Source organism: Scyliorhinus torazame, chromosome 9, assembly GCF_047496885.1.
Source record: "Scyliorhinus torazame isolate Kashiwa2021f chromosome 9, sScyTor2.1, whole genome shotgun sequence".
NCBI classification, from domain to species: domain Eukaryota; kingdom Metazoa; phylum Chordata; class Chondrichthyes; order Carcharhiniformes; family Scyliorhinidae; genus Scyliorhinus; species Scyliorhinus torazame.
In genome coordinates, this window is record NC_092715.1 from 228927107 (window position 1) to 228946476 (window position 19370).

Here is a 19370-nt window from a genome sequence, read left to right on the forward strand (position 1 = left end):
TCACTTCCTGCAGTGGTGAGCTCAGCTTGTCAGTGCAGGAAGAGATCGGGATGCCAGTTTTAAATGCCGCCCCGACCTCTCGGCCCCCTCAGGCACAAAACGATGGTCTCTGCCCCCCCCCAACCTACTGCTTAGGGATTCCTCTCGACCCCCTTACCCCACCTCTTAAGGTCAGGACATCCCTGGGCCAGATCCTTGACATGGGTAATCTGACACCCGGACACCTGGGCACTGCCAGCCTGGCACCTTGACAGTGCCCCTGCCAGCCTGGCAGTGCCACCCAGCCAGAGGTATCGGGAGCTTCCCCTACATGTTTGATAATCATTGGGGGCTCCCGGCCTTCAGACTTTCATAGGGGCTTCTCCCCCCCCCCCCCCCCCCCCCGCCCCAGCACCACAAATGTATCGCCGCCGTTCGGACCCCTCAGTTTCTTCAAGTTTTCCCTCACAGCCCGCACTCCGCTCCCCCCACCCTATGAGACTCCAATGAGGGCCTGCCCAGCACTGCCACTTTGCAGTGCCAAACTGTTTCATGAGGAGGGTATCAAGGTTGCAGGAGTGTACCAGCAGACAGGAAGGTGGGTTGAAGTGTGTCTACTTCAATGCAAGGAGCATCCGGAATAAGGTAGGTTAACTTGGAGCGTGGATTGGTACTTGGGACTACGATGTTGTGGGCATTACGGAGACATGGTTAGAACAGGGACAGGAATGGTTGTTGGAAGTTCCGGGGTATAAATGTTTCAGTAAGAGTAGGGATGGTGGTAAAAGAGGTGGAGGAGTAGCATTGTTAATCAAGGATAGTTTATCGGCTGCAGAAAGGCAGTTCGAGGGGGATCTGCCTACTGAGGTAATATGGGCTGAAGTTAGAAATAGGAAAGGAACGGTCACGTTGTTAGGAGTTTTCTAGAGGCCCCCAAATAGTAATAGAGATGTGGAGGAAGAAATTTCAAAACAGATTATGGATAGGTGTGGAGGTCTCAGGGTAGTTGTCATGGGTGACTTTAACTTTCCATATGTTGATTGGAACCTTTATAGGGCGAACAGTTCGGAAGGGGACGTTTTTGTACAGTGTGTGCAGGAGGGTTTCCTGACACAATATGTGGATAGGCCGACAAGAGGGGGGGCCACATTGGATTTGGTACTGGGTAATGAACCGGGCCAAGTGTTAGATTTGTTTGTGGGAGAGCACTTTGGAGATAGTGACCACAATTCGGTGTCCTTCACTATTGCAATGGAGAGGGATAGGACCATATGGCAGGATAAGGTTTATAGTTGGGGGAGGGGTAATTATGATGCGATTAGGCAAGAATTAGGGAGCATAAGATGGGAACAGAAACTGTCAGGGAAAGGCACAAATGAAAAGTGGAGCTTGTTCAAGGAACAAATACTGCGTGTCCTTGATAGGTATGTCCCTGTCAAGCAGGGATGAAATGGCCGTGTGAGAGAACCATGGTTCACAAAAGAGGTTGAATGTCTTGTCAAGAGGAAAAAGGAAGCGTATGTAAGGATGAGAAAACAAAGTTCAGTTGGGTTTCTTGAGGGTTACAAGGTAGCTATTTGTGATTTTTATCAATGACTTGGAGGTGGGGGCTGAAGGATGGGTCAGTAAAGTTGCTGATGACACCATGATTGGTGGAGTAGTGGATGAGGTGGAGGGCTGTTGTAGGCTGCAAAGAGACATTGATAGAATGCAGAGCTGGGCCGAAAAATGGCAGATGGAGTTTAACCCTGATAAGTGCGAGGTGATTCATTTTGGTAGGAAAAATTTGAATGCGGATTACAGGGTCAACGGCAGGGTTCTGAGGAATGTGGGGGAACAGAGAGATCGTGGGGTTCATGTCCACAGATCTCTGAAGGTTGCCACTCAAGTGGATAGAGCCGTGAAGAACGCCTATTATGTGTTAGCGTTTATTAACAGGGGGCTTGAGATTAAGAGCCGCGGGGTTATGCTGCAACTATACATGACCCTGGTGAGACAACATTTCGAGTATTGTGTGCAGTTCTGGTCACCTCACTATAGGAAGGATGTGGAAGCAATGGAAAGGGTACAAAGGAGATTTACCCGGATGCTGCCTGGTTTGCAGGATAGGTCTTATGAGGAAAGGTTGAGGGAGCTAGGGCTTTTCTCTTTGGAGTGGAGGAGGATGAGAGGCGACTTAATACAGGTTTATAAGATGATGAGGGGGATAGATAGAGTGGACGTTCAGAGACTATTTCCTCGGGTTGATGTAGCTGTTACAAGGAGGCATAACTATAAGGTTCAGGGTGGGAGATATAGGAGGGATGTCCGAGGTAGGTTCTTTACTCAGAGAGTGGTTAGGGTGTGGAATGGACTGCCTGCTGTGATAGTGGAGTCGGACACTTTAGCAACTTTCAAGCGGTTATTGGATAGGAACATGGAGCACACCAGAATGACAGGGAGTGGGATAGCTTGATCTTGGTTTCGGACAAGGCTCAAAGAACAAACAAAGAACAAAGAAATGTACAGCACAGGAACAGGCCCTTCGGCCCTCCAAGCCCGTGCCGACCATGCTGCCCGACTAAACTACAATCTTCTACACTTCCTGGGTCCGTATCACTCTATTCCCATACTATTCATGTATTTGTCAAGATGCCCCTTAAATGTCACTATCGTCCCTGCTTCCACCACCACCTCCGGTCGCGAGTTCCAGGCACCCACTACCCTCTGCGTAAAAAAACCTGCCTCGTACATCTACTCTAAACCTTGCCCTTCTCACCTTAAACCTATGCCCCCTAGTAATTGACCCCTCTACCCTGGGGAAAAGCCTCTGACTATCCACTCTGTCTATGCCCCTCATAATTTTGTATACCTCTATCAGGTCTCCCCTCAACCTCCTTCGCTCCAGTGAGAACAAACCGAGTTTATTCAACCACTCCTCATAGCTAATGCCCTCCATACCAGGCAACATTCTGGTAAATCTCTTCTGCACCCTCTCTAAAGCCTCCACATCCTTCTGGTAGTGTGGCGACCAGAATTGAACACTATACTCCAAGTGTGGCCTAACTAAGGTTCTATACAGCTGCAACATGACTTGCCAATTCTTATACTCAATGCCCCGGCCAATGAAGGCAAGCATGTCGTATGCCTTCTTGACTACCTTCTCCACCTGTGTTGCCCTTTCAATGACCTGTGGACCTGTACTCCTAGATCTCTTTGACTTTCAATACTCTTGAGGGTTCTACCATTCACTGTATATTCCCTACCTGCATTAGACCTTCCAAAATGCATTATCTCACATTTGTCCGGATTAAACTCCATCTGCCATCTCTCCGCCCAAGTCTCCAAACAATCTAAATCCTGCTGTATCCTCTGACAGTCCTCATCGCTATCCGCAATTCCACCAACCTTTGTGTCGTCTGCAAACTTACTAATCAGACCAGTTACATTTTCCTCCAAATCATTTATATATACTACAAAGAACAAAGGTCCCAGCACTGATCCCTGTGGAACACCACTGGTCACAGCCCCCCAATTAGAAAAGCATCCTTCCATTGCTACTCTCTGCCTTCTATGACCTAGCCAGTTCTGTATCCACCTTGCCAGCTCACCCCTGATCCTATGTGACTTCACCTTTTGTACTAGTCTACCATGAGGGACCTTGTCAAAGGCCTTACTGAAGTCCATATAGACAACATCCACTGCCCTACCTGCATCAATCATCTTAGTGACCTCCTCGAAAAACTCGATCAAGTTAGTGAGACACGACCTCCCTTTTACAAAACCATGCTGCCTCTCACTAATACGTCTATTTGCTTCCAAAATGGAGTAGATCCTGTCTCAAAGAATTCTCTCCAGTAATTTCCCTACCACTGAAGTAAGGCTCACCGTGTAGTTCCCTGGATTATCCTTGCTACCCTTCTTAAACAGAGGAACAACATTGGCTATTCTCCAGTCCTCCGGGACATCCCCTGAAGACAGTGAGGATCCAAAGATTTCTGTCAAGGCCTTAGCAATTTCCTCTCCAGCCTCCTTCAGTATTCTGGGGTAGATCCCATCAGGCCCTGGGGACTTATCTACCGTAATATTTTTTAAGACACCCAACACCTCGTCTTTTTGGATCTCCATGTGACCCAGGCTATCTACACATCCTTCTCCAGACTCAACATCTACCAATTTCTTCTCTTTGGTGAATACTGATGCAAAGTATTCATTTAGTACCTCGCCCATTTCCTCTGGCTCCACACATAGATTCCCTTGCCTATCCTTCAGTGGGCCAACCCTTTCCCTGGCTACCCTCTTGCTTTTTATGTACATGTAAAAAGCCTTGGGATTTTCCTTAACCCTATTTGCCAATGACTTTTCGTGACCCCTTCTAGCCCTCCTGACTCCTTGCTTAAGTTCCTTCCTACTTTCCTTATATTCCACGCAGGCTTTGTCTGTTCCCAGCCTTTTAGCCCTGACAAATGCCTCCTTTTTCTTTTTGACGAGGCCTACAATATCTCTCGTTATCCAAGGTTCCCGAAAATTGCCGTATTTATCCTTCTTCCTCACAGGAACATGCCGGTCCTGAATTCCTTTCAACTGACACTTGAAAGCCTCCCACATGTCAAATGTTGATTTGCCCTCAAACATCCGCCCCCAATCTATGTTCTTCAGTTCCCGCCTAATATTGTTATAATTAGCTCGGCACAGCATCGAGGGCCGAACGGCCTGTTCTGTGCTGTACTGTTCTATATTCTCTGATGCAGTGCCAGGGAAGTCCCAGTGCATTGCCCAGGCATGTCCCTCTCCTCCCGAGGTCTATACTTACCTTTGTGCCCCTGGTGGGATCCCTTCGATTGTTTCTCGTTTTGCCAAACCTGTTGTAAATCTTACCAACATGAATATTTAGTGAGGAGGGATCATGTGGCGGGGAAGCCTGTTAATAATATTTAAATGTATTAAAATTCATTTACACGAGATTCCCGCACTTTGTGGCCGTGAACCCCATGTTGTCGCTGGCGAGGGGGTGGGGAAAATCAGGAAACGTGATGTCTCCAGAGAGAGTTGCATTTCATGAGTGTCTCCGGATTTTCCACCTGTGCTGCCGTTCTCTCTTGACAGTTTCTCATTTTTCCAACTCCTCTTGCTTCTGCATCAGGAGCAGCTCCACATCGAGAGAGGGTTGAATGGTCATGTCAGAACCTAACATTGACAATTTGAATTTAAATTTAAATTTAAATTGTGAAGATCTCGCAATCCAGGAAATTATTTAGCCATTAACATATGTCAATGGTAAAGAGAAGCTAAAGTTCACTTTTTTTTTGACTTATTGATTTTCACTCTGCAGGACTTGATCTATTGGAAGGCCAGTCTCGACCTATCACTTGGGAACAGTTTCAGGTAGTGGATAATGATGACCTCTCTGCAGTTCGTTTGGTGACTGTGGATGGCTTACAACATGGACGAATCACAGTAAGAGGTTAATGTCTATTTAACAAACAGGATGAATTCTAATAACCAAGGCAGGATCTCACACCTAGCACCATGACACTTTCCTGGTCCAAGGAATTAATATAAATTGTTTAAACCATGAGATTTAACAATTCCTATTGAAAAGTAAGATTTGCCATAGAGTTTATTACAAGTATTGGCAAGAGATGAGAAAATAACTTGGTGCAGTAAACTCAAGTGTTGTTAGGGTAAGGTTTGACGGTCCAAGGAAATTGATCTGTCAAACTTTCATTTTTTAATAAACTCCAACTTCAGTGTAATGACTTTGAGATTTCATGATGTGGAGCTGCTGACGTTGGACTGGGGTGGGCACAGTAAGACGTCTTACAACACCAGGTTTAAGTCCAACAGGTTTGTTTCGAATCACTAGCTTTCGGAGCGCAGCTCCTTCCTCAGGTGAATCAGGCATTGGAGCAGTTATTAATAACAAAATGCTTGCGAGTATATGAAAATTGATGTATGTACTAAATTTTCTGGAGCTACAATATAAAATGAAGACAGTAATGAAGATAATACACTGGTTATCAGATGACAATTCCAATGTTTCCTTCCTCTCCTGAGGGCAGTGCTTTATTTTTCAGTAGTGGGCACCCTCCAGGGTTGAGCCCAAATGGCCACTCTCCCTGTATAAACTCACTTGTGCAGTTGTTATAGATGTCATAGATGTTTACAGCATGGAAACTGGCCCTTCGGCCCAGCTTGTCCATGCCGCACAGTTTCTATCACTAAGCTAGTCCCACTTGCCCGCATTTGGCCCATATCCCTCGATACCCACCCTGCCCATGTAACTGTCTAACCGTTTTTTAAAGGAACATATTGCACCCACCTCTACCACTGTCTCTGGCAGCTCATTCCAGATGCTCACCACCCTCTGTGTGAAAACATTTCCCCTCTGGTCTCTTTTGTATCTCTCCCCTCTCACCTTAAACCTATGCCCTCTAATTCCAGACTCCTCTGCCATTGGGAAAAGACTATCTACCTTATTTATGCTCCTCATTACGACAGCACGGTAGCATTGTGGTTAGCACAATTGCTTCACAGCTCCAGGGTCACAGGTCCAAGTCCGGCTTGGGTCACTGTCTGTGCGTAGTCTGCACATCCTCCCCGTGTGTGCGTGGGTTTCCTCCGGGTGCTCCGGTTTCCTCCCACAGTCCAAAGATGTGCAGGTTAGGTGGATTGGCCATGATAAATTGCCCTTAGTGTCCAAAATTGCCCTTAGTGTTGGGTGGGGTTACTGGGTTATGGGGATAGGGTGAAGGTGTTGACCTTGGGTAGGGTGCTCTTTCCAAGAGCCGGTGCAGACTCGATGGACCGAATGGCCTCCTTCTACACTGTAAATTCTATGATTATCTTATAGACCTCTAGAAGATCACCCCTAAGCATTCTAAGCTCCAGGGAAAAAAGTCCCAGCCTATCCATCCTCTCCTTATAACTCAGACCATCAAGTCCTGGTAGCATCCTCGTAAATCTCTCCTTCTGCACTCTTTCTAGTTGAACAATATCCTTCCTACAATAGGGTGAACAGAACTGAACACCGTATTCCATGTGTTGTCTTACCAATGTCTTATATAACTTCAACAAGATGTCCCAACTCCTGTATTCAATATACTGACCAATAAAACTAAGCATGCCGAATGCCTTCTTCACCACCCTGTCCACTTGCGACTCCACCTTCAAGGAGCTATGAACCTGTACCCATAGGTTTCTTTGTTTTGTAACTCTCCCCAAATCCCTACCATTAACTGAGTAGGTCCTGCCTTGATTTGATCCACCAAAATGCAGCACCTCACATTTATCCACATTAAACTCCATGTGCCATTCATCGGCGATTGGCCCAATTGGTCAAGATCCTGTTGCAATCTTATATAACCTTCTTCACTATCCACTATACCACCAATCTTGGTGTCATCTGCAAACTTACTAACCATGCCTCCTACATTCTCATCCAAATCATTTATATATAGATCACAAAAAAGGGTGGATCCAGAACCGATCCCTGAGGCACACCAGGTCTCCAGTTTGAAAAATAACCCTCCACAACCACCTTTTGGCTTCGGTCGCCAAGCCAATATTGTACCCAATTGGCTACCTCGTACTGGATTTCGTGAGATTTAACCTTTTGCAACAACCTACCATGCGGTACCTTGTCAAAGTCCATGTAGACAACGCCGACTGCACTCCCCTCATCTACCTTCTTGGTTACCCTTCAAAAAACTCAACCAAATTTGTGCAACATGACTTTCCCCTTACAAAGCCATGCAACGTTCCCTAATTAGCCTTTGCCTGCCTAAAAGCCTATAGATCCTGTCCCTCAGAATACGTTCTGACAGTTTACCCACTAGAGACGTAAGGCTCACCTCACCGGTCTGTAGTTCCCAGGTTTTCCCCTGCAGTCCTTTTTAAACAAGGCACAACATTTGCTACCCTCCAATCTTCAGGCACCTCCCCTGTGGCTGCCGATTATTCAAATTTCTCAGCTCGGGGGCCGACAATTTCCTCCCTAGCCACAATGTCCTAGGATACATTTCATCAGGTCCCAGGGATTTATATAGATGCGCTTTACTACCTCCAGCACCTCCTTTTCTGTAATATGTACACTCCTCAAGACATCACTTTTTATTTCACCAATTTCCTTAACATTCGTGCCTTTCTCAACAGTAAATACTGATGAGTAATATTCATTTAGGACCTCTCCCATCCCTTCTGGATCTGCACATAGATTACCTTGTTTATTCTTAAGAGACCCTATCCTCCCCTTGTCACCCTTTTTGCCCTCCTGATTTCTCTCTTAACTCTGCTCTGACAAGCCCTATATTCTTCGAGGTATCCAGTTGATCCCAGCTGCCCATGCATGTCAAATGTTTCCTTCTTCCTTTTGACCATGGCCTCAATATCCCGAGTCATCCAGGGTTCCCTCCTTCGGCCTTGCCTTCACTCGAAGGGGAATGTGCTCATCCCGAACCCTAGTTTTCACCTTTTTGAAAGACTCCCACTTACCAGCTGTTTCCTTGCCTGCAAATAGGCACCCCCAATTGGCCTTTCGCCAATTTCGAATTTCAACTTTTGGGCCAGAACTATCATTCTCCATAGCTATCTTAAAACTAATGGAATTATGATCACTGGTCCCAAAGTGATCTCTCACTAACACTTCCGTCACCTGCCCTTTATTATTCCCCAAGATGAGGTCAAGTTGTGTCCCATCTCTAGTCGGGCCATCGTCATATTGAATGAGGAATTCTTCCTGAATACACTCGACAAATTTCTCTCCATCCAAACCCCTAGTTCTATGGCTGTCCCAGTTAATGTTGGGAAAGTTGAAGTACCCATCTATTACCACCCTATTTTTACAGCAGCTATCTGTAATCTCTTTACATATTTGCTTCTCAATATCCTGCTGACTATTTGGGGGCCTATAATACAGCCCTATCTACCCACATAGACTCAGTGGGCGAACCCTCGGATATATCCTCTCGCTGTACTGCTGTGATACTGTCCCTAATCAAAAACACAACTCCCCCTCCTCTCTTACCTCCTGTTCTATCGTTCCTATAGCATCTGTACCCTGGAACATTGAGCTGCCAGTCCAGCCCCTCCTTTAGCCATGTTTCAGTAATAGCTATAATATCCCAGTCCCATGTACCCATCCATGCCCTGAGTTCATCTGCCTTGCCCGTTAGGCCTCTTGCATTGAAATAAATGCAGTTCAATCTGTTTCTCTGCCTTCCACTTTTCTCCTCACTGACTTTTGTTTCTATCCTCTCTTTACTATCCTCCGACTTCCTGCATTTGTTCCCAACCCCCTGCCATGTTAGTTTAAACCCTTCCCAACAGCGCTCGCAAACAACCCCCCTAGGACATTGGTTCCAGTCCTGCCCAGGTGTAGACCGTCGGATTTGTTATGGTCCCACCTCTCCCAGAACCAGTTCCAATGTCCCAAAAATCTGAATCTCTCCCTCCTGCACCATCTCTCAAGCCACACATTCATCCTGTCTATCCTGTCATTCCTACTCTGACTAGCATGTGGCACATTTTAGTTTAACTCCTAACTCCCTAAATTCAGAATGCAGGACCTCATCCCATTTTTAACCTATATCGTCGGTGTCTATATGTACCATGATAGCTGGCTGTTCACCCTCCCCCTTTAGAATGTCCTGCTCTGAGACACCCCTCACCCGGGAGTCACTAGATTATTTAGCCATGGTGGATCTCACAGCTGGCTCTGATAATCCCTAAGAGTGGAAAATGTGAGCTGGATTCTCTGCCTTGCGACTTCAGGAACGCAAATTGCGATTGGAGAATCAGGCATTGTGCGCAAATCGAGGTTTGCACCGGGGCCAATTCCGGAGCCATGCTCTGGTTCGTCCCTAACAGTGAAAACGAGGTTGGGGCATGCAAAACTTGCATTTGCATGCATTTAAATATGATTAGGTTGGACTCGGTAAGCTCTGCCCTTCTGTGATGCTCCGCCCCCTCACACGTGGACGTCACGCGGGAATGAATTATACAAGTATTTACAAACAGGGACTTGGCGCCATGGTTTGGGGCAGCACAGTAGCATTGTGGATAGCACAAATGCTTCACAGCTCCAGGGTCCCAGGTTCGATTCCGGCTTGGGTCACTGTCTGTGCGGAGTCTGCACATCCTCCCCGTGTGTGCGTGGGTTTCCTCCGGGTGCTCCGGTTTCCTCCCACAGTCCAAAGATGTGCGGGTTAGGTGGATTGGCCATGCTAAATTTCCCATAGTGTCCAAAATTGCTCTTAGTGTAGGGTGGGGTTACTGGGTTATGGGGATAGGGTGGAGGTGTGGACCTTGGGTAGGGTGCTCTTTCCAAGAGCCGGTGCAGACTCGATGGGCTGAATGGCCTCCTTCTGCACTGTAAATTCTATGATAAATTCTATGATAAATTCTATGGTTGTGGAAGTGGAGCAGTTGGTGGGGATGGGGGTGGGGTGGGGGGGGTGGTGGTGGGGGGTTGCTCGGGCCAGGGGCAGTAGCAGGGAGCAAATTGGTGCCAAGTCCACAGATTCAGGATGACCCCTCAGGATTGGCTCAGACCACCAATGCTGCAGTCTGTCTTTTAAATGCGCCTTTGGGTGCTCCTTACAGGCTCCTGACTGCTCACACTGCTGAGTGCTGCCTATGTCTTTTAAAAGCTCAGAAGGCCTCTGGTCATCTGGCAACCCACCCAAGCCGTTCCTCAAGATACCCTCATACCCAACACTATCATCAAAAGGATGGGCATGCCAAGCTGAATCAGGGCTCACCAGCTGTTGGCACTCCTCAGAAGCACTGGCCCACTGCAGAGGAAGCAGGGGATCAGCAGCGCTCACCCCAACCAGAGGACAACTGCGCCGTGGCCTTTGGAGCCCTCCCTGGTTCTCTGCCCCTCTCAGGGAAGAGGCTTCACCAGTGACCTCCATCCTTCTGGATCAACAGTTGTCTCCTCCTGGTGAGACTGGCAGTGCTGACTGCCTCTGCACCACCTCCCAGGAGGGCAGGCTAGAGTCTGCAGCCCACCCTAGGGAAGAGGGCGTCCCTCCGCTCCTCACTGGCATAGAGATGTGGGTCCACCTCAGATTCCCGACCTCAGAGGGGCAGGTCTTCGGTGAGCCATCTTTGTGGCTGCAGTGAGTGCGTGGTAAGTGGAGCGCTTAAAAACAGCTCCAGCTGCCATGCTCTCTGGTGCTAACTCCGCCCCAGTGGTTACCCCACCCGCTGGGCCAAGAATTGCTCTGAATTCACACTTGCAGAGTGCTGCTCCATTTGTATGTCCTGACTCGCTTACTGAATAGTGCCACCAATGGGAACGCGAATCGAATGCAATTCAGTTCCGGCAGTGTGTTAACGTGCATGAGGTTCATCCAGCTGGGGATGATTGTTCCCTTGTCCTGATTGGACCGGGAATTAATCAGCATTTGTATAAAATGCTCTGTAGTCGCCGAGAAAAAGGAGTAAGGACCCAGTAATGTGTAACAGGGCCCTCTGTATCTACTGCTGTAAAACTAAATAAATGTCTCCCTGTGAACTTGTCAGACCCTCCTTGTCGTTACCATAGGCGGCAAAACTTTTGTTCTCCTTTAAGTAGTCCAGACATTGCCAAAAGCCCATGTCACAACGAGAGGTGAAATCTGAAATCTTCCTGGTTTTCATTATTCAGTTCCACACCGTGGGGTGCTCTAACTGCCAAGCCACTGGTCAGCTAAATCCAGGTCGATTACCTGAAGATGAGAAGAAATAAAAATGTGAGATGCAGAACTGATTTCAACCATGAAATCGTAATTGTTTGAAATCTGTTTGAAAAATTCATTCTCAAGTTGCAGGTGTCAGTGGCATGGGGGCCTAGATTTTTCGTTATTGGGCATGCGCACTTGGCGGACCTAGCAGCAGATGCGAAATGCACTTTGGCCACGATCTGCCCTCGAACGAGACTTCATGCTGCCGGGCCAATTATCGGCCTGGCACTGGGATATGTTCAGCACCGTCTAGGAGGGTAGGATGAGGGCAGGCACCGAGAAATGGGAGGGTGTGGGATGATGCTTCTGATGTGCTCCTTCAGGGGGATGGCCACTGCACAGCTGTTTCAAGAAGCTACTGACCTGAAAACAGAATTAGATGAGAAGAACGCTACAGAAAGTGTCTAGGGAGCACATTCAAACACAAGCCTCAGACACCTTTTCTCATTTTATTTCAATCTGACATTTTATCCTGGCCTGGGTTGAGGTTACAGCTAAAACGGCCTTGACTGCATGTGAAATTGCATTCAATTGGCCCCTTAATGGACTAAATTGTCTGCTTGATTGTCAGTGGGCATGATTCAGACATCTTCTTGTGTGATTTCACGTGCTTTCTGGTCTGGTGCACACCCACCCAACCAATATAAAAGTTTGTTCGGAGTGTATGTTGGTACTTGGAGGCAGAAAGGGATATTATGTATATGTTGCCAGTCCAATGGAAATTAAAACTTAACATCTGAATTTGAAGGAATTTGCTACCTTTTAATAATAATATAAATGTTTCTTGTCACAAGTAGGCTTACATTGCAATGAAGTTACTGTGAAAAAACCCTCGTCGCCACACTCTGGCGCCTGTTCGGGTACACAGAGGGAGAATTTAGAATGTCCGAATAACCTAACGCGTCTTTCGGGACTAGTGGGAGGAAATCGGAGCACCCGGAGGAAATCCACACAGACACAGTGGGAACGTGCAGACTCCGCACAGACAGTAACCCAGCTGGGAATCGAACCAGGGACCCTGGCGCTGTGAAGCCACAGTGCTAACCACTGTGCTGCCCGACCGTGCTACCTTGTTCAATCATTACATCTATTCATTGAACCCACCAGAATCATAAAATCATAAAATGGAACAGTGTAGAAGGAGAAACCAAAAAGAAAATGCTGGAAAATCTCAGCAGGTCTGGCAGCATCTGTAGGGAGAGAAAAGAGCTATCGTTTTGAGTCCTGATGCTCCTTTGTAAAAACGATAGCTCTTTTCTCTCCCTACAGATGCTGCCAGCCTGCTGAGATGTTCCAGCGTTTTCTTTTTGGTTTCAGATTCCAGCATCCGCAGTAATTTGCATTTATCCAGCATAGAAGGAGACCATTCTGCCCTTCAAGTCCACACTGGATATCTGCAAGGGCAAATCAGCTAGTGCCACTTTTCCACCATTTCTCCATGGATTTGGCAAGCCTTCTTCTCTTTTTAGGTGCTTATCCAATTCCCTTAGAAGTCCGTAATTCAATCTCCCCCACTACACTCTCCAGTGGTGCAATTCAAATCCGAGAAACTTTATGTATGAAATGTTTTTCTCACATTGTTGTTAGTTCTTTTGACAACCACCTTAAGTTGGTGTCTTCTGGTTCTCAACCCTCTGCTAATGGAACAGTTTCCATCTACTCTGTCTAATCCACATCTTGATTTTGAACAGCTCTATCAAATGTATTCCCCAACAGCCAGTGGGATATAGAGGAGCAGATATGTAGACAGATTTTACAGATTTTGGAAAGATGTAAAAGCACCAGGGTTGTTGTGGGTGATTTTAACTTCCCCTCCATTGACTGGGACTCACATAGTGCTTGGGGCTTGGATGGGGCAGAATATTTAAGGAGCATCCAGGAGGGCCTCTTGAAACAATATGTCCAATGAGGGCAGGGGCAGTATTGGACCTCGTGTTGGGGAATGAGCCCGGCCAGGTGGTCAAAGTTTCAGTAGGCGAGAATTTGGGGAACAGTGACCATAATTCAGCAAGTTTTAAGGTACTTGTGGATAAAGATAAGTGTAGTCCACGGATGATGGTGCTAAATTTGGGGAAGGTTAATTATGACAATATTAGGCAGGAACTGAAGAATTTAGATTGGTGGCAGCTGTTTGAGGGTAAATCAACACCTGATATGTGGGGAGTCTTTTAAACGTCAGTTGATAAGAATTCAGGACCGGCATGTTCCTGTGAGGATGAAGGATAAGTATGGCAAATTTTGGGAACCTTGGATAATAAGGGATATTGTGAGGCTAGTCAAAAAGAAAAACAAAGCATTTGTAAGGGCTAGAAGACTGGGAACAGACAAAGCCCTTGAGGAATATAAAGAAAGTAGGAAGGAACTTAAGCAAGGAGTCAGGAAGGCTCAAAGGGGTCATGAAAAGTAATTGACAAACTGGATTAATAAGAATCCCAAGGCTTTTTATGCATATATAAAGAGCAAGTTGGTAGCCAGTGAAAGGATTGGCCCACTCAAGGACAGAGGAGGGAATCTATGTGTGGACCCAGAGGAAATGGGCGAGGTACTAAATGAGTACCTTGCATCAGTATTCACCAAGGAGAAGAACTTGGTGGATGATGAGTCTCGGGAAGGGTGTGTAGATAGTCTGGGGCATGTCGACATCAAAAAGGTAGAGGTGTTTGAGTCTGGAAAAATATGAAGGTAGATACTGAGGGTGGCAAGTGAGACCTTGACAAAAATCTTTGTATCCTCATTGATTACAGATGAGGTCCCAGAGGACTGGAGAGTAGTCAATGTTTTCCTTTTTTTAAGAAGGGTAGAAAAGATAGAAGTTTACAAAATTATGAGGGGCATGGACAGAGTGTACAGTAAGAAGCTTTTTCCCAGGGTGGAGCAGTCAATTGCTAGGGGTTCAAGGTGCAAGGGGCAAAGTTTAAAGGAGATGTGTGCGAGGGAAGTTTTTTCTTATACAGAGGATAGTGGGTGCCTGGAACCCGCTGCCAAAGGTGGTGGTGGTATAATAGTGACGTTTAAGGAATGTCTTGACAAATATATGAATAGGATAGGAATAGAGGGATACGGACACCAGAAGGTTTTAGGTTAAATGGGCAGCATGGTCAGCACAGACTTGGAGGGCCGTAGGACCTGTTCCTATGCTGTACTTTACTTTGTTCTTTATCAGTGAGAGGGAAGGATTATCTTGCCAGACATGTACCGGTGGATCCTCACCTCTGCAGCGCAGGCCAGTGCTGAGGTGGCCGTCCTTGATGGAGATGCGTGTGTCACACTTCTCCTTACCGCAAACCCACAGGTAACCTCACAATCCTGCACTTCTCCAGCTTCCACGCTAAACACATTGAAGAAGCCATCCCCTTTGGACATCCATACAGACAGGATCTGCTCAGACGAGGAGGAACGTAACAGACATCTACAGATGCTGAAAGACGCCCTCGTAAGAATGGGATATGGCGCTCGATTCACCGATCAACAGTTCCAATGCGCCACAGCAAAGAAACGCACCTGCCGTCTCAGAAGACAAACACAGGACACAACTGACAGAGTACCCTTCGTCGTCCAGTACTTACTCGAAGTGGAGAAACTACGACATCTTTGGAGCCTTCAACACGTAATCGATGAAGACGAACATCTTGCCAAGACCATCCCCACACCCCCACTACTTCTCTTCAAACAACCGCGCAACCTCAAACAGACCGTTGTTTGCAGCAAACTACCCAGCCTTTAGGACTACGGGCAGCACGGTAGCATAGTGGTTAGCACCGTGGCTTCACAGCGGCAGGGTCCCAGGTTCAATTCCCTGCTGGGTTACTGTTTGTACGGAGTCTGCACGTTCTCCCCGTGTCTGCGTGGGTTTCCTCCGGTTTCCTCCTACAGTCCAAAGATGTGCAGGTTAGTTGGACTGGCCATGCTAAATTGCCCCTAGTGTCCAACAAAGGTTCGGAGGGGTTATTGAGTTGTGGGGATAGGGTGGAAGTGAGGGCTTAAGTGAGTCGGTGCAGACTCAATGGGCCAAATGGCCTCCTTCTGCACTGTATGTTCTATGTTCAAACAGCGACCGCGACATCGCACAACCCTGCCATAGCAACCTCTGCAAGATGTGCCAGATCATCGACATGGATACCACCATTACACATGAGAACACCACCCACCAGGTACTCGGTACATACTTGTGCGACTTGGCCAACGTTGTCTACCTCATACGCTGCAGGGAAGGATGTCCCAAGGCATGGAACAATGGCGAGACTATGCAGACGCTGCAACAACGGATGAATGGCCATCGCGCGACAATCACCAGGCAGGAATGTTCCCTTCCAGCCGGGGAACACTTCAACAGTCACGGGCATTCAGCCTCTGATCTTCGGGTAAGCGTTCTCCAAGGTGGTCTTCCGGACGCATGACAATGCAGAATCGCCGAGCATAAAGTGATAGCCAAGTTCTGCACGCATGAGTACGACCTCAACCGGGACCTTGGATTCAAATACACACACACACACACACACACACACACACACACACACACATACATCACCACCACCATCTGGCCTGGGCTTGTGAAATCGTACCAACTGTCCTGGCTTGAGATAATTCACACCTCTTTAACCTGTGATTATCCCTCTCTCCAGTCACACCGTCTGGCCCTGTAAAGACTTAAATACCTGCAATGACTCGCATTCAAAGTATCATTTTGCCTCATTGGCCTTGTCTATATATGTGTTAGTGTAACCCAACTCTTAACTCACCTGATGAAGGAGCTACATTCCAAAAGCTACTGATTCCACAAAAACCTGTTGGACTTTACCCTGGTATTGTAAGACTTCTTACTGTGCCCTTCCCCAGTCCAATGCCGGCATCTCCACATCATGACTGGCAACTGGTGGAACTGCACCTAGCCCGGAGGAACAGCATGGATGTCTCCCTCAGAAGAAGGTCAGTGGGGTCGGGATTTCCCAGACCAGTCAGGCTCCTGTGATGGGTAGGGTTGGTGATGGCAGGAGTATGTGTTGGTGCGGGTGTGGACATTGCCTCCATGGGGGCCTTCCTTGGGCTGCAGGGTGTTCAGTCTGATGGGCACTCCTGGAAGTTGGCAAGGAGCCCACAAGGGTTTATTTGACATGTGGCAAAGGGTTCTTCTGCCACTGATGAGATGCCAGAGGCGAAGAAGCCTTTAATTGACCACTACATAATTAGCCTCTGGACAAAAGCAGAAGACAATTGACATGCCACACCCCACCACTCCCACACAATTCTTTGGCATTTCTCACCTTCATTTCAGCTCGCATTTGAGGTCCTGTAAATTTCTAGCCCATGTGTCATGGATTCTCCTAGTACCAGCAGTAACATGAATTTACAAGACATAATAGGATACGGCATACCTAACAAAAGGTCGAAATCTGTGTAGCAACAGCAACAGTTAACCGACAAAGGGCAGGATGGAATGTGTCTTTCCTGATAACTATATTAACAGATAGGATCAGATGTGAATCCCTTATTAGCAGAATTAGTTTACCTAGATGATTGGGAGATCAATGAGGCATACACATGCTAATGTCTAGAATCAGAAAATATGAATGTGGCAGACAACCAAATATACAGAAGGCAGCATCAAAGTTGAACAGAGGTAAAATGGCCAGGACTCTCAGAAACAAAGCAGGCCGGTTGACACCTAGCAGCCTCAGAAGCAGACAAGCCAGTTTCCAGCTAGAAGCCTGGAGGCCAAGTTTTACATCGAACTGCCACTAAGTCTTAGAGCTAGGGCAATGTAGTTAATTATAAGACTTTTCCCAGAAGTCAGTATTCTCTCTGTATTGTGTGGTAACTGCAAACTCGTTTATGACTTGTAGATCTATTTAATTTGGATGTTTTGGGGGAAAGTCTTAAGGAGCTCAGGGATCGTAGATATATTTTTGGAAAAGGTGGTACGTCCTACATAAACTGTGTGTGTTTAGTATTTCATATGCTTAATTGTCTTAGCGTAGTATAGTTCTGTTCATGTGTGTTTGCCTTTTCTTTAATTTAATAAATAGTTTTCAATAATTGTTACACAATGACTGGGCTGCTTATTCTCACTGGGGTTTCACTTGATTCCTGACACCCCATGAACTAATGTTCCAAGTTGGGATACTCTCGTAGATAATATCAGTGTGGTTTGTGACACATATCTGTGCTTGCATAAACTCTTACCTGCTCCACTATAGAGTCCCTTTATGACTTTTGATTAATGTTGGATGGTAATTCAACAATTGATTCACTAATTCACCCTTTGTTTAATTTGCAGGAGGAAAAGGTTTTATGTTTACAGTCAATGACATCAAGTCTGGTGTTGTTCGTTATCACCATGATGACAGTGACTCCACAAATGACTTCGTTGTATTTAGAATTTTTGATGGTTTTCACAGTACCCGGCACAAATTCCCCATCAACATCCTGCCTAAAGATGACAGCCCCCCATTCCTTATCAACAATGTTATCTTTGAACTATGCGAGGATCAAGAAATACTGATTGAAAAGTTTATGCTTCAGGCCTCAGACATGGATTCGAGTGATGATTACATCCTTTTCAAAATCATCAAAACTCCACAGGCAGGAGAAATTATGAAAAGACCGGCACCAGAATTAACAGGTTTGTTTTGCCTTTGATTTTGATGATGAGGAATGGAAGACATTGCTGTATTTTGGCATTGAAAGTTGGTTATTTGAGAATATATCTTTAAATTTTATTCTTGAGGTAGTCATCCTGAAATTTCCAGTTTTCACATCAGCACAAGGAAACTTGGTTCACATTCTCTGGTTCACTAATGTTACAGACAATTGGTGCAAGTATAAAATGGTGAACTATTAGGAGGAGTTTCAACTAATTCAGCAGGGGGAGGGGACACAGACTGTTAGCAGAACAGGGTCACAGCGTAATAGAGAAAAGCAATCAAGTCAGAGGGAACACAGTGGTAGTAGGTTTCAAAGGATTAAGGCAAGGCTGGGCCTCTACATTAATGCTAGGAGTATTACAGGAAAAATGGCTGAGTTCAAGCTGAGGATGGACGGGTGGAATTGTGATATCGTAGCCATCACAGAGACGTAGTTGAGGGAGGGGCAGCATTGGCAGCCTAACATCCCAGGATATAGAATCTTAAGGTAGACAGAAGAGGGGATAAAAGAGGAGGGGGCATTGCTGTTGTGTTGGGTGTTCTGATACACAAACGAACCAACACGGTTGTAGATGGTACAACTCTGTTTTATTATTCTGTACAGTAACAACTGTTAACTTCTGGCTGTGGTTCGTACTTCACCATTTAACCTGTGGACCCAGCCCTAGCACTATCTAAGAGAGGCACTCAGCACATGGTGTATGTTTGAGTGGCACGCTGTGAGCTCTGTGCTCTGAGCTATCTCCTGGTAGAATGAGCGGGAACTGTGGTGTTCCCTGTTTTATAGTGCATGTGCTCTCACTGGTGATTGGCTGTGATGTTGTGTGTGTGTTGATTGGTCCGTCTACCTGTCCATCAGTGTGTGTGTGTGATTGCACCATGATATGTTAATATGGATAACATGACATCCCCCCTTTTCACAAGGATATGTGCCCACATGGTAATGAATATTGGTGTGTACTGAGTGCGGCTGAATATGTGTGTGCAATATTTACAACATGTACATGAGGCTAAACTATATACATAGGAAGGTGTCGGGTGC

General features: G+C 46.5%; 1 protein-coding gene across 7 annotated transcripts in view; it reads left to right on the forward strand.

Annotated features, from left to right (window-relative positions):
- frem1a (Fras1 related extracellular matrix 1a) overlaps positions 1-19370 on the forward strand; it is a 765391-nt gene that overhangs the window by 363888 nt on the left and 382133 nt on the right. For all 7 annotated transcript variants that reach the window (XM_072517132.1, XM_072517134.1, XM_072517136.1 and 4 more), the window contains 2 exons: positions 5291-5422; positions 17962-18306. In XM_072517132.1, coding sequence (XP_072373233.1) covers positions 5291-5422; positions 17962-18306 — 477 coding nt within the window. The remainder of the gene's footprint in view (positions 1-5290; positions 5423-17961; positions 18307-19370) is intronic.